This window comes from Carassius carassius, chromosome 23, assembly GCF_963082965.1.
Source record: "Carassius carassius chromosome 23, fCarCar2.1, whole genome shotgun sequence".
Classification (NCBI taxonomy): Eukaryota; Metazoa; Chordata; class Actinopteri; order Cypriniformes; family Cyprinidae; genus Carassius; species Carassius carassius.
The window spans coordinates 15,154,599-15,171,375 of record NC_081777.1 but is presented as its reverse complement, the minus strand read 5'-3'; the positions used below and the strand labels follow the sequence as shown (position 1 = coordinate 15,171,375).

The following is a 16,777-nucleotide window of genomic DNA, read 5'->3' as shown; positions in this document are numbered from 1 at the left end:
CAATATTCTCAAATAACGAGAAAAACACATCTGGATCATGCTCATTGAATTTCGGTAGAAACTTGATCATACCGGCCAGGCCAGACTGCTGCGACTTGCCAAGTTTGCCATCAGCTACTAACTGCAGCCTAGTATGCTCAATCCCACGTTCCTGCTCTAATCTTTTCAACCTTTCCCATTCCATCTCACGATCTTTATCTTTCTGTACAGCTTCTAACCTTTTACAAATTCAATTCGTTATCCAGCCTTTTTTGAGCTAATTCATCATTTAATTTTTTAACTTGTTCCAATTCCAACGTCTTTTGTTTCATTTGCAAATCATGTTGTAGTTTTAACAATTCGACTTGCTGTTCAAATGTTAATACACTGGATTTTTGCTGTGAACCTACCATCAAACTCGGAGTGGACTCACTATCCAAAGTATGCTCACTATCTGAACCCGACGCCCCCTGACTACGCTTCGGCAATTTCTCGCCAGGTAACACGTTCTTATCAACCAAACACGCACAAATGAAATCAAGCAGCTCATGCTTTTTAGCTCCCTTCGGCAATGTTACATCAATTTTATAGTGCTTGACCAAACCATGCAATTGTTTGATATTCAACGCTGCAAGCAAGGCCACTGAAGGAGCAGCCAAAAACTCCTCAAGTGTATCCATTATTACAACATAAATTACAAGTCATCACTCAACAATTAAACCAGGCATTTTCTACAAGTAAACACCCAGCAGCAATACAACTAACCAAACCAACGAAAACTAGGCATATATCTCAACGTCTTTAGGGTTACTACAGAATTCCAACCCCCCAAATTAAATCGTATGAAGCGGAATGCAGCTCACGTTACAGGACAACAACGGAGTTCCCCCTAAACATTTACCCACCTACTATTCTGATCTATCTGCACACTAAGTCCAAGAACAAGGCTAATTTACTCACCAATACCGATGGAATCGTACTGTCCCGACACAAGTCAACTCAGCCGGTGCTCCACGGCGGTGCCCTCGTTCAGTAACCAGCAATCTAAACCTACACCGAAGCGCACTAATTGTGGATAAATCAGGCTCCGTAAAATGCCATCCTGCAACATAAGTAGCCCTACAAACACACTTCGCTACTCAAACTAAACAAACAAAACATGGTTGGTCAAATTGCTCTAATCTGCGCAAATATTCCCAATTTCTTCCACAACAAAAAAAAAATAATAATAATTTTAGCGATCAAAATACTAAAGTAACAATCAATTCATTAACTGAACACTCGATGCAGAACTCCCCAACAAACAAACACAACGCGTGCCAGCTGATTAGATTACTACCATCAGCTGATCACCAATACGGTTCATTCACAAAAATGTGAACCAATGACGTAGCACTACCCACGCAACTATGCCTACACCATATTGTGAATTATAGTAGTCTACTTACATTTGGGATCCAAATGGCCGGACTAGCCCCCATATGTCACGACTACCTGGCTCACAGTAGTAATGACATAGGGAAGACCACAAAGCGTGTTACGTTAAATCCAAAATAATTTATTAACACATTAAATTATACAATGTAATCATAATTTGAATCAAATGTATTAAGTCAGTAAATGAGAAACAAAAGATAACTAATCAAAAGTGTAGTGCAGATCAGTAAAGTGTAAACTATGTGTAATGCAAAAAGGAGTATGATGGTGCTGCCACCAGCCTGGAGGCCAGAGCAGAGACGGGCAGCCCAGAGCAGAGAGAGAACAACTGGCAGGAGATGCTTTTAAACAGTCCTGTCAATCAGCTACTGTCAGATGGACCGAAAACAGACAGCTCCCCCTTCAGATTGGGGGGAGAGAGACGGTCCACACATTTTCTGCCCATGGGGGAGTGAGCACACCCAGCACAGCAAAGCCGGGCGTGACATACTGTTAAGCTGTTTTGATAATCTGCATTGTAAAAAAGCATTATATGAATAACGTTGACTTGACTCAAATACCTAAGTGCAAATAGTGTTAGATGTTGTTTATATGTAGTGCAAATACTGGAAGACATTATTTGCACTTCAGTGTATTGTAATTCATTACAAAATAGTTTTCAATAGCAAAATATTCAGTGTATATTTATTCATAAATGGATGTAAACTTAGGTGCCCCTATCCCTAAAGGACACCCTTACACTGCTAAATTAAACCTTATTCAACCAGTAAATATGTCCTCAAAGATACAGGAAGAGTGCCACGACTTTAAGTGTGGCAACAATATGAGCTGCACACATCCAGTTGGTGGACATCCCATCAGATCAATGTGAAGACACCACATCCAGTTTCAATTATAAGGCTATTAAAAAACTGTTAGGCACATTATTCTCATTATTATATATCCGTTAGGAACTTTATTTCCACTTTTTGCATATTTTATTTACTTTTTATTAAATATAAACACCTCTCCGAGCTTATATTCAACAGGAATATGGCAAATAATTTGTTTGGAATAAAGTGGCTATAAACACTTTTGGGTCTGTCATGTCAGAAGCTAAATATAATGTCTGCAATTAGTGTACATGGACTTTTCTAAAAAAGACAAGCAATTTGCACTTAGTGTAAATAGACCATTTTATAGTTTACAGACACTGTAATTTTACTGTATTTTGGAAACATGAACATGTCTAAATGTGAATGTGTTGATAGTGTAGATTATTCAAAAATAACTTACTCCAGGAGTTTCTTTACATGCTCTCGTTCATGCATGCTGTTCTGGAGATCTATTTTCAGAGTCTTCACCTCCTCCCTCAGGCCTGTAAAAACATCAAGAAAAAAAAGGGTCAAGTACCCTGTTAAAAGCCAAAAACAGGACACCACATTGTACACATGTACAGTGTTGGTCAGGTGACTAAGATATTCTTCAGGAAACTAACGTTGAAAGATATGTGCGCCATAATAAATCCAACTTGGTTCAACATCAACTGTTGGCAAAGTTTAAAACAGATTTTTGTTTCACTGTCTTTTGTCACTTGCTATAAATGTTCATCTGGCTTTCTTCCCTCATTCATCCATTTCCTCCTGTGCCAAAAAATGTAATTCTCTCTCTCTCTCACTTTCTTTCTCTCTCTCTGTCGCTGCTTTGTATCTCTCTTGAAGCACTGAACCATAATCTGGTGCCTATCGGTTGCCAGCAGCAATAATTGAGGGTGAACTCTACACCCAAACACAGGCCAGTGAAAGCATTCTCATCCATCATTTCAGCTCGGTGACATCCGATGCAGCATTCAGGAGATCGTATTCACTCGACCCTGCTCTCATTATCGTGAAGAGGGCAGAGAGACAGAGGAAAAATGGCCAAGAATTTGAAACAGGAGACATTTTAAAAGACAAGAGGGAGGAGAGGATGACAGGAAACTGTAGGAGTCAGACCAGCCACAGATTTACAGTTGTGCTACTGCAGTCACCCGACATGCAGGACATCTAACCCACAAATTATGGGCATACAAGCCTATCTTCATCTGGTTTTGTATGATGACAGCATTGAGCATTTTCAGTGGCTTCAAAACATATTCAGACACTTCAAATCTATGTCATTTAATTATACAACAAACCTAAGAGGCATCTACAACCAAAATATGTTTGAGCTTTTCTCAGAATTAATGCCATGTGTAATCATTTAACTAGCTGGTGTCAAGGTGATTTTTAGTAGCTGTATGAAATCAGTTCCTCTCAAACCCACACAGGACACTGTGAATATGTTCCACTTACATTTTACAACCAGAATGTGGACAAATTCCTTCCAAACAGTCATGGAAACCTGGAAAGAGCATGTGGGACCAATATATTTTTCAGGCCTAGAAATGTTATGGGAGTAAATATATCTGAAAAATCATGGAAATATATGTTTGTAGTTCTGTTCTAAAATATTTAATCAGCAGCATATTGCTTTTATGAAGAGCTTACATTATGTGGAGTTAAACCTGCATTCTGTAACATGGAGTCAGAGACGTTCGGATCCATATGCAGTGGTTTATTATCAGAATGGTCAAACAGGGAATGATCAAAGGGCAGCGTCAGGTATGTCAAGGGATATCCAAAATTGAAAACAGACACAATCAGAGGTCGGGGCAGGCAGCAGAGAATCACAGTCGGTATAAACAATCCAAAGTCAAACAAGGAAGGAACAAACACTAGGAAAACACTCGGAAATGCCAGACAGAACTAAACAAGACTTCGCCCTATTAGAGAGTCCAAACACCGTTTATATAGGAGAGTGGTAATGGGGAACACCTTGTGGTTATTAGCCCTAAGCACGGGATTATGGGAAATGGAGTTGGGAATGGAAATACAAGATGCCAGAGTCCTGAGTGGAGTGCCCTCTATAGGAGTTCATGGGCACTCCAGCTGATGATCGTGACACATGCAATGTTCCATTTGTTGAGAATTTTTTGTTTTTGTTTTTTTGTTGAGGCATATCATTGTAAATAAATTGGTCAAACTGGTTCACAATATGGCCTCAATGAATACAGAATATACCGGAATTAAAATAACGGCGACACTTAATGATGTCTCATTTGTTAATATTAGTTAATGCATTTACTAACATCAACATGAATCCAAACAGTTTTAGCCATCTTCAATAACCATCTAAAAGCACATCTCTTCCATCTACACTTGAACCTTTATCAATAGAACTCTGTATTCTATTTTTATTCTATCTACTTGTTTTCTTTTTAATTATTATAAAAATAACTTCACCTTGACTTTTTTAACTTAATATTAACTAATATTAAATGTTGTTTGTGCTAACTAACATAGTTAATTGTTTCTAGCAAATGAAACCTCAATGTAAAGTATTACCAAAATAACTTTTAAAAATCCTTCTTCATATGACTAAAGGGGGTCAAAAGTCGTGAAAATTCACTGTTTAAAAAGGTGGAAATATATATATAATTTATATTGAGATATGTTTTGCTTGAAAATTTTGCTTGCTTGTGCATTTTTAAGTAATTTAATGAAATGCTGCTTTTTAATTGTGATTTAAGCGCCTTTCATTTAGTCTCACTTAAAATATACTATTTGAAATGAATTATACTCAAGGAATGTCAATTCATCATGTAAAAATGTCTTGCCAAACATCTAGAAAATATATTTAACATTAATTCAAAGTCAAATATATTATGCAATATGAATAAAATGAAACAACTTAGGTAAAACAAACAAGCAAAAAAAAATGTTTTCTAAAAAAGATTTTCTTATTCACTACAATATATTTGAACTATATTTAGAGTTACGGTTATGACTGTCAATGGTTATTAATAATGCATGGATAAGCAGCTCTCTTCAGGTGCCTTTAACTATCTATGTATGAACATATGACAAGAGATAAGATCAACCAATCTGCATGAAGAATTACTGACATTTACAAAGGTATCAATGTAACCAGCCAGAACACACTGTCACACGTGTAGCAGCAGTCAGGAGACACACAAACAGGTCCCAACAGTGCTAAAATAGATGGAGTCGATGAGAGGCTGCCCTTTACTTCCACTGACCGGAGCAAGTCGTTCTGACCTCTCTGTCTCTCTCTTTACTCTTAGTGATTAGCATCATAAACCACAGAACAAAAATACCCAAAAGAGGCTGCAAGACTTCAGACAACCAGAGAGACATTATTTGTAAGACGCTGGTCTAATTTTGAAGCACATCTCCTTAGGAAAAACACCACAGAAAGCACAACAATGTCTTTACTGAATGAAGAGACAATAATTAGGAGGTTGCATCATCTCTGTTAAAGCAGCAGCTGCAGAAAGAGAGATAGAGGGTGTAAAAGCACAGTAAATTATGGGAAACAAATGTGTTTGTTTCTAAAGGAACTGGGGGCCAAGCCGTAAACACCTGAAACCACAGTCCAGAGGAAGCAGTCATTCTGTTCTCAAACTGTTTGTGCTGGCAAGCAGATCCGCTAACTCACAACAGGATGTATTCCAGAACTGCATAAAGGCTCATGGGATCGTTCCACTACACGGTCGGTCCAGAGGGCTTTTTTATTTCGAGGAAAAATGGGCTGTTTTGTTCTGTCTGTTTGTTGGTGAGTTGCCTGTCTGCATAGGCGGAGGGTGAACCAACTCCAGGGTAAAACTAAAAGCAGCCAAATCTATTTACTACAAACATCATAAACCCATCTTTTTAGGCAAGAACTAGACATTGGGTGTCATGAAGGCTTATAAAATAGGTTTAATGGGACACTATTTGTATTTAACCCTTTCGCACATGAGTTTAAAATATTCTACCTTAGCCCCTGTGAGTTCTTTTTCAGGTGACCGTTATTTCAGAACGTACTGCCTTACTGTTTCCATGGCGACGCGTCATGCTTGTCATGTGACACAACACAGCCAAAATAGATCTGTATTACGCATGGATCGCTTTTATTTCGTTTTTCCTATTTTATTTTAAAATGTTCCCAAAACATGCTCACTATTTCATGAAATATCTGATATTCCGATTCTGAAATATGTGAAATATATACCAGGTGATGGGCGCCGCCATGTTAGTTCGCGCTAAATCCGAGCTGTGGAATTTACAACACGCACATTCATCCTCTCCTCCCAAAACACATAAAAGTAAGTCTCCGGTAAACTGGGAGAAGAGCAGAGTAAACTTTATTTACCTACACAATCTGAATATGATATTAATAAAAACATGAAGTCAGATTATATTTGTAAGGGTCATTAATGCCGTTTCCATAGACATCAGGTTGTATTTTACAAACTGTAAATGTATGGTTTTGCCAGTACTTATGTGTATTTAAATGTCTGAAACCTAAAATATTTATATGGTTGAAGACACTGAATATTTGTGATAATATGAGGCTTCAGGGACCAGCCTAGACTGATCACAGTGGTGTGATCGTACGCGTTAAAGGGTTAATGTGATTACATTTTAATAAAAAAAACATTAGAAATTGGTAATTATAAAACATTTCCGTTCCAAGGTTATTTAAACAGGGAATAATTATTATACAGAAGGTGGCATTATCACAAGAAAAAAAAAACAGAAAAAAACATCATTATAATCACTTAAGCTATCTACACTGTGTAATGAATGTCCTACTTACATTGTACATAGCCTACATCTGTGTATTTGGAATTCAGTCAGCAAACACACGCACACTCAAAACAGATGAGTTTCAGTGATGACTCATCTGAACGCCTCTGATTGGTCATTGCATTCCTAAGCTCAACAAAATCATGTATGATTGGTTATAATGCGCAACTCTGTAAAAACGCCTAAAATAAAATAACGGTGCAACATGAACAGATCTTAATTGAATGCAGCAATCGACACTTTCTATTGATTTTCATTGTCGTAATAGATTTAATTTGTTTGTGCAGAAGCATTTTTGCCCCAACTCGCTGTGGCCAGGGGCAGGGAAGCCTTACACACACTCTGGCTGCCTCTGAGGTCCTGTCCCAAATGGAAAACTTCATGTGCACTTGCGGTCTTACAGACTTACAATGGCCGACACATGCGTGTGTCCGTTAAGTCCACCAGATGGTAGGGGGTTCCATTTGTCATTTTAGCATTCAGAAGGGTGCTTGCAAGCGCCCTCTTTGCAGCCGTTATGCACCCTCGATCCGCACTTCTGCTGAGCCTGCACTGGGGCAAGCTCCACATCAAACTTCTACCCGACAGTCAAAGCAGCATTACGTCACGAAAGTGAGGAGTCAGAGGAAGACCGCAAGTGTTTAGGGTGCCATTTGCCACGCTCAATCTGAAAACAGGTGATGGAGATTTAATACTAATCATTATTTAATACTAATCACCAATCATTAATTGCATGTGATTGTCATGTGCATCTCGTCAGTAAAGCCGGTCCGGCTTTACTGACGAGATGCACATGACAATCACATGCAATTAATTGCACAGAGTATGGAATCATTGGAGATGTTGTCTTCATCCCCACAGCCCATGCAATCTGACGGGATTTGGGCAGAAATCATGTTCATGGATGAGCTAATGATTTATCAGCCTAGTAGAATGAAGCAGGGTTAGGCTGAAAGCCTTCGAAGTGAAACAAGGTCGCTGAACGAGCGTGGCACACGGCTCAAAAGCAGCGGAGCTTTTATTATGCCACTGTCGACCGCTTCCACTCCTTACAGTCATGCCTATGAGGGGAAAAAAGCAGTGCTGTTTTATCATACTAGATATGTTTGAAAGTTCTGTTATAATTCTACTCTGTAAGGTCGTCACTGGTCTATTAAAATGCACAACATATTAAATCGTCTTGTTTGTCCAGGAGGTGTTATGACGTAATTGGCAGGCAACACAATGACACTATGGACACGGTCCATGTCACTAGTTAAAATTGCTTATTTCTCTGGATTTAAACATTCTTCAAAACATTTTGGATAATGTAAGTACACAAGTCAGCTAAATGTATAACACTGTTCTAGTGGTTTTTGGTTATTTAATAAAAAATCATACATTTAGTGCCTTTAAGGTGACGTCGTGCTTTTCTGTTGAAAGTGCTCTCTACTGTGCTGCCTGTGTCAGTCTGACATTTTCTCAATGGGGGTAAAAGAGTGCCTAGGAGGAGAGCTTCATCTCTTCAGCAGCATACTGATAATTGCTTTCTGGTCACTGTAACATGACCAGGATAAATAGAGAGCAAGGTATAAATGTATTCGCTGTTTGTTTTGCTCTCTTTTGCTTTCTTTTGCCTCGCATGGCAAGGAAAAATCTATCCACTTCATTTATGAGTCTAGGTCAATGAGTACTTCTCCAAAAACAGTTGTTATGCTCTTTCATAGCTCAGGAGATTTAATAGAGTTTTAAGCTGCACTTCATTTATATATCAATTTTGTCTGAAGGTTTCTCAAAATTCTCGATAAGAAAAAAAATATATATATATAATTTTTTTGCTACAATAAACTACTAATTTGCTGCTTATTAATAGTTCGTAAGGTAGTTGTTAAGTAGTTGTTAAGTAGTATTGGGTAGAATTAGGGATGTAGAATATGGTCATGCGGAACATGTACTTTGTAAGTACTTATAGAGAATAATACTAAAGTGTTACCAAAAAATTAATCTTTGCCAACACTTGAATAAATTATATTTAAAATTATATTAGAATAGAACTAAACAGTTATTTAAATTTGTAATAATACTTCATAGTATTGCTATTTTTTACAATATTACTGTTACTACTGTTTATGCCACAATATATGTAGACAGACAGACAGATAGACAGATAGACAGATAGACTTTTCAACAGTAGCAATCTTTTCAAATCTGAGCATAGGCCCCTCATAGTGGAAAAAGGGTTGTTAGTTTGCTGACAAGGGTAACATTTCACAAGTTTTAACTGCACCACTGAGAGTTTCAGAGGCTCCAAAAAGAAATAGACAGGGGTTGAGACTCCCACCCCTAAACACCTGCCGAACACAAACATCACAATACACACACGCAATACCACACAAACACAAACTGACAAGAACTGAAAAAGCAAGTGAAACACATTACAGGCATGTCTGGATACAGACAAGGTGTGAGACTGCAACTCTAAAACACCTGTCCAGCATAGACATGTACACGCAACACATCAGATGTACATTGATGTCTATGGAGGACACAAACAGAGGACAAACGTGGAGAATAAATGCTAAAACTGCTAGGCACCTGGTTAGGGAACCTCCTCAGCACTTTAAAAGTATCATTATTTTTATTACTATTACTATTGCAATTCTGCTTGGTGCTGCTAATAAAAAAACAAAAACAAAAAGAAACAAAAACGACACACTGCACCTTTAAACAATATACACACCCTGTATGAGAAACTGGGCTTCTTGGTTTTGGTTCTGCAACAGTTTCTGGGTCTGGACCTGGTTGTCTAACTGCAGAATCTGTTCTTTAGCTGCATCAAGACATGACTTCATGTTTGGCACCTCCACCTGCAGCTTCTTCAGCTCCTCCTGCAACCCGACCACTTGCTGCTTCAGACGAGCACACTCTAAAAAAGAATACATTTGTGAAAGTGGTCAGAGAGAGAGGAATCTGCATTGTTGCTTGTTGTTTATATATGTGTGTGTGTGTGTGTGTGTGTGTGTGTAGGTGTGTGTGTGTGTGTGTGTATGTTTTAATAGTTTGTTTTGTATTGGCAGTGTGGTGCACTGATGTCAACCACATTCATTCCTGTTTTAATGTGTAGTATTTCAGATAATAATTAAAAATGCAAAACAGATACTTGTGAAAAGTTAATAATAACAAAAAACAAGATGCCCAAGTGAAGACTAATTTGACCTGCTGAAAAGACAAGGAGTTCACTGAGGTGCAGGGTAATCCAGTCAGCATGGTTCCCACCCTCTAAAGCAGACTGTATAATGACACAGTAAACAGGCCATTTGAATGGATGCTGGTAGGCTAGTTTCAGACTATTTGGGGCAAAGCTTAAGTACATAAACACAGTGGGCTAAAATATATAGAAGCCACAGTTAAAAACATCACTATTATTAGTAGTATTTTAATTATAAAGTGTTGATACATTTACCACAAAAATATATATATATATATAGAAATATGTTTTATTTAAAATAAATGCTGTTACTTTAAGCATTCAATTTATCAAATAATTCTGAAGAAGGAAAATATATGTTACACTTTATTTTGATATTCCACTTTAGACATTCTACTAAATATAAGTAACTTCGCAACTACATGTCAACTAGTTCTCATTAATTTGCAACTACATGTCTACTAACTCTTAGAGTAGACTGTTAGGTTAGGTTTAGGGTTAGTAGAATAAGTTCACATATACTTGCAACATTTCTTAATGTCAATCTTGCATGTTGTAAACCCATCAAAATACAGTGTAAGAAGATATTAAGCAGACAGTCTACTAATATTCTAATGACTGCTAGTTGACATGGAGTTGCAAAGATACTAACTATTAGTACAATGTCTAAAGTTGACTATCAAAATAAAGTGCTAGCAAAATATAGCACTTTTATAACACAAATATTAATCAGCACAATTGTTTTGAACAGTGATATATAAAAAACAACAAAACTGAAACTAACATCAAACATGAATAAATAAAAAAAGACAAAGATTTAAAAGTAAATCCAACAAAATGTATGGTACGGTATATCTGTTTAAAGATTTTGATATACAGTATATGTCTGGATGTATATTTTGTGATGCCTGATAAAGTGAACTTTCCAACAGGAAAGATGAATGCAATCAATATATTAAGGGTGAAGTGCCATAATACATTTTGGGGCTGCTGTATCACAGATAAAAGTGTGATTTGATCTGATTTACCTCACATACATTATCATCCCATCGCTTTAAATACTTTTTTTATGAGGAAATTGTGAAACTTTTAAGATCCATCCACATAAAGTGACTCAAGACTGAAACACATAAGAAATCAATCACCCGCGAAGGTAAAATGCGTAACTCTGAAAAATCTAACACAAGTGCTTGTGCATGGCATAACAATGATAACAACAAAGCAAATTCTCTGATGGGTGAGAAAATACCAGAGAACAGCAGCGGGTGCAGTAATTCACGTCAACAATGCAGACCAGTGAAGTGCTGGCACATCAACAGAGCAGAACACACACACACAAACAGAGAGAGAGAGAGAGAGAGAGAGAGAGAGAGAGACTATGCCTATGCCTGCTGACTTGGGGTCATGGGGCGGTTACCAGCTCTGTTGCATTTGGTCCCAGACCTGCTGTCTCATGCACATGAACACACATTCAAAAACATTCAAACCCTACCTGTCTCTCTCAGCTGACTAAGCACCTGAACAACAGCTGCTAGTGCTGACCCAGTGTGGGTTAGGGTTCAATGAATGCTTTGAATAAAACTCATTAGCATACTTCTGCATAATGTGTGTGTGTGTGTATAGGGGGTGCAATATACAGTAAAGCCCTGACCTGTGTGAGTGTGTAAACTTGCTTTTGGTTTTCCCAGGCCATATGACCAGCAGGGACACATCCATACCAAAGCCTACCGGATACTTTCTATACAATTTTGAAAATTAAAGTATTATTTACCTTGGTAAATTTACGTAGGAGTTACTTTGGTTGCTAGCTGGCACCAAACTGTAACTAAATATGTAAGACTGGAAGGGAGATCAAATGTAAAAGTTTAAGATTTGGTCATTGATCAAGCACCAGTCTGAATATTCAATGTCAGTGTAGTATGTGCACAAGTTAGGTCTTGTTAAGTCTGACACATTTTTTTCTGGCACAAACCACAGTACGCAACTCAAAGGCACTGCGAGGAGGTATTTATACTATGTACTCGGCTGCACTATTCTCTACAGACCACAGGAAACAGTGTGGAGAAATATCAACCAAACTTACAAGAAACCTCAGTGACAAGAAGTATGCATAAAAAATTGCAGAAATGTAATTACGCATGAAAAATCAAGATTAATTTTCTATACAATTTTGTTCATGGCTGCAGAATGTCTTGCAGGTTTGATCAATAAATCAGACAAAAAAAAAAAACATAATCCCAACGACCCATATGTTGCTTAAATGTATAGCTTCAACTGCATCCTCTGAATATTATATTTTTATAACATCCCAACCAACTTTACTGAGATCAAATCTACTCCTAGTGTGAGCTAATGATTAGCATAAAGCTTGCAGCGGTGGAAAACAACATATACAAATCCATTCATCTTTTTTCAGACTGTCTTACTCTGTTTCTCCCGCTTTTTGTACCTTTCTGCTCTCATCTCATCTCATCTCCCCCTCATGTCTCATAACCGTGGAAAGCAGACAGACAGGTAGCAGCGCATAATTGTTGCACCCACTCCCATATAGGTTTGGCCCTTACCCACGCACACACATATATTTCTGCACATAAACAAGCAGAACCTACATGCACAAACTGCCTCAAGAGAGCTTTCTTTCAAACCTACTTGAGTGGAGAGCATATATACAAAAATATGCAAGCATTACACGTGTATGCTGAAAGACAGGTAGGGGAGGCAGGAAAAGCAAAGCCTAAACACTCCTTAGGCTACTATAAACAAAATACCTGTCCGTTGGTTCAAAAGATTCTAGCCTTTTGTACTCATTCACCTCTCAATGACACACACGCACACACTTGCTGGAATTTGGCAGCTTTATGGAACGTGCAACAGGCAAAAGGAAGGCGGTTCCAAACGTTTGTGGTGAGGAGGCTCACACCCCAGGGGTGAGCGAGAGGTGAACTCACCCTACAGCACCCAAATCATCTGCAAAACTATGTTGAGTGACACACAACAAGTATGCATGTGTTAGTATCAGTGCATTAAGTCATTTGCATGTCGATGTATGAATCGAACAAACGCCTTTAAACATGCAAAACCTCTCTAAACACATATGCACAAACATGCAAGTCACAGCAGAGCCGGTCTGTAAAAACACTGAAAAATACTGAAACTTGCCCACACTGCAACACTCTATTTTCTCTCTTAAGGTGTGGTCAGATTACATTTTGAAATTTCACAGGCAAAAAGGTCTAATGATGCATGAAGTACAGCTCATACTGAATTCACTTTCAAACCAAGCAGCTTTGCATTAGTTAAAGGGTTAATTTACCCAAAAATTTAAATTAGAATGTTTAACTCATCCTAGGTGTATATGACTTTCTTCTTTCAGACGAATCCAGTCTGAGTTATATAAAAAAATTGTCCTGGCTATTCCAAGCTCTGTCATTGCAGTCAGCGGGTGTTGCAGTTGAACAGTCCACAAGTCGTCAAATAAAGCATACACATTCATTAAAAAAAAATGTGCCTCACATGGCTCTGGGGGGTGAATAAAGGCTTTCTGTAGTGAATGCATGTGTTTTTATATGAAAAATATCCATATTTCAAACGTATTAAACACTTTTCTCTCACTTTCATTATCTGCCATACCAACTCGATCTCACAGCAATTCGTACATATTTTAGGAGGTGTCTAATTTGTACGAATTCGTACGACCACACTCATACAAATTCATACGATTTTTGACAAATTATACGTATTTTACGAATTGCACAATTCGAATGAATTTGTATGAATGACTTACACCTAACCCTGTCCCTAAACCTAACCGACACAGGGGTTTAGAAAAATCTTATAAAATCGTACGAGTGAGGTTATACAAATTCTTACAAATTAGCCACCTCGTAAAATACGTACGAATTGGTCATGAGATAGCTTTGGTCATACAGTAAATACACGTATGCGCAGTGTGCACCTCTGAGACATGCTAGTGAGTTTGTTTACATTAGCAAAGGAAAACCAGTCTCCTCTTGGTTTAAATCGAAATCCTCCGTCATTTTTCTTTGCAAATCCTTTGTTTGTACTTCTAATTTGTGACCGGCATTTTGTTCTCTTTCTGCATTCGTCACTAATCACGCAACGCCGACACACTATGACACTATGACATTAAATGCAGCTGCAATTTTTTTACTTAAATTGTATGAAAGCAAGTTCAAGAAGGATCCCTTTAAAATCACTGAAGTTGTCAATTAATGAAGCTCTTTTTTACATTGTGTGCACTTTGTTGATTATAATTGGAGAACATGAGTTTAAATGTGAGAACGTTGTATTAATCCATCCATTCTTTTCAGTTTCAGTGATTTTGTGAATCGTGGCCAGGTTTAATTTATTAGTTTCTTTTTTTAGTTTGGCCTAAATAATGGGAGTGAAATTATTCAGTGCCTCACATTTACTAAAATATAAAACGCAACAATTTCTTAATCAGTGTACAGACAGATAATCTTTTCCCCAAGTAGTTATCTGTCAAAATAAAGGACAGGTTTTATTCTGTTTTATTCATTCTAAGAAATGAACATAACCCAATCAACTGGTCAAAATGCACAACACAGCTTTCTGCTTGAAAGACGTGTGTGCCGCTCTGATGTAAACAAGGGTGAGCGTGATTTCACCAAGTACAATATGTTCCAGGATCAACATCCTTGTTGATCCAGGAACATCATTTCTATCAGTCAATCAGAATTGAAATATAACTTTTCAGGAAATGTCAGGTTTAGGTTTACAATCAGGATTTCGTGCTTCTACACCCTTGTTAATAAGCTATTATTTCCCTCTGATTTTAAGAATAAATAATGGGTAAGGTTAGGTTTAGAGTTAGGGATTGGTTTAAGTCTGTATTTTTGGACAGTAATGTTGATCCAGGAACAAGTCTTACTTGGCAAAATCACGCTGACTGTAAACAAGCATGCATGAGAAGCACATGGGGGAACACGTAAGGCCCTGTCCCAAATGGCACACTCCGGACTTGTGGACTTCCTCAGAGTCCACACTTCGGTGACGTCATGTAGTGCAGACCTATAGGGCCCTTAGCGCGAGTCCGCGAGGGTGCATTGAGAGGTATTTTGGGACAGACTCGATCGTCACGCCGGAAACAGGAAGAAGGTCTGGTTGACTTATCCCTCTCCATACGGAGCTGAATAAACTTAAAGGTCATCTCATCAGTCCCTTTATTAGAAAAATGTCACAAATATCATTAAACAAATTACAGTCTTTAGCATAGAGAACAGGATTAATTTTAATTTCCCAAATAATATGTCCATGTGAAATACACAGCCTGCTTTTACAGTTCTATAATTGTAAATGCCACCTGGGCATTAGAATAGATGTCATGTTTATTTAAATGATAAATACATTTGTACATAATAATACATAATGTTAAATTTTAACACAAAATTAAAATGAGTTTAAGAAAAATGTATAGGTTTCAATATTCATACTACGTTTATATGACTCATAAAGCCATGACATTCGGTTCTATTTATGTAATAAATCATAATGCGATCGTATTATTTAACGCGCTATTATTATGTTTGAGATATCAACTGGTCGATAATGTTTGTATAACTGTAAGTAACAACTGGTAAAATGTACGCCTATGTCATAAAAAACATTGATACTTTTACACTTAAATATTCTCTTCTCAGCCATGTTTACAGTCCGTGAGCTAAATATCCTCCCATCTGTTGTCTGATTGGTCTTTCGCAAGGATTCCTGGGTAGTTGAAGTGCGTGGAGCCTGCTTCTATGCGGGCTTCGCGGAAGACCGCTTCAAGGGTACAAAGGGGGCGCTGCTGAGCACACTTCGGAGCGTTAAAATGCTGAATGGGACGGCCTACGGACTCGTAGACTCGGCGAGCACGCGCATTTCAAGTCCACGAGACCGAAAGTCCACATGAAGTGCGCGATTTGGGACAGGGCCTAAGAGATGCGCTGAATGAAAGCACATTAACTCTCTGACAGCAGATGGCGCTAAACTGCTGAAAATGCAGCCCTTACACTGCAAACCCCATAAATAAAGTAGCGCTACTTTCTAAAACATATTTAAATCATTTTAAATAGCCATTCAGATTTTGTGGGTTTGCTATGGTGTTCATCACAGCCCCAAATATTTATTTAGACTAAATAGGCTATTTATTTCCATTTTTATTTTTATTATTACTATTTTTTTATCTGGACTACATCATGCCCTAGATATTGTTTGAAAATATTTTGATTCTTTATTGTTCATTCACACTTTACGTTTGGGCTTCATTAGTTAACATCAGTTAATTCATTAGTTAACATAAACTGCCAATGAAAAATTCTTCTGAAAATTCATTAATGAACTGAACTACCAAATATTGCTACAAGTGTGATTGCATCAAATAGTAATTGCTGTTAATAGTCTTCATCGTCTGGTTGACTACGTCTTGTATTCATTTTTCTGAAAATGTCTATCATATGCACATAAACTGACAGTCACCATTGATAAGCTACTACTAAATATT

General features: G+C 37.6%; 1 protein-coding gene across 3 annotated transcripts in view; it reads right to left on the bottom strand.

Moving 5' to 3' along the window:
• The window catches only part of lekr1 (leucine, glutamate and lysine rich 1), a 144,468-nt gene that overhangs the window by 84,672 nt on the left and 43,019 nt on the right, over positions 1 to 16,777 (bottom strand). For all 3 annotated transcript variants that reach the window (XM_059506260.1, XM_059506259.1, XM_059506261.1), the window contains 2 exons: positions 9,787 to 9,972; positions 2,692 to 2,773 (listed from right to left, as the gene is read on the bottom strand). In XM_059506260.1, coding sequence (XP_059362243.1) covers positions 2,692 to 2,773; positions 9,787 to 9,972 — 268 coding nt within the window. The remainder of the gene's footprint in view (positions 1 to 2,691; positions 2,774 to 9,786; positions 9,973 to 16,777) is intronic.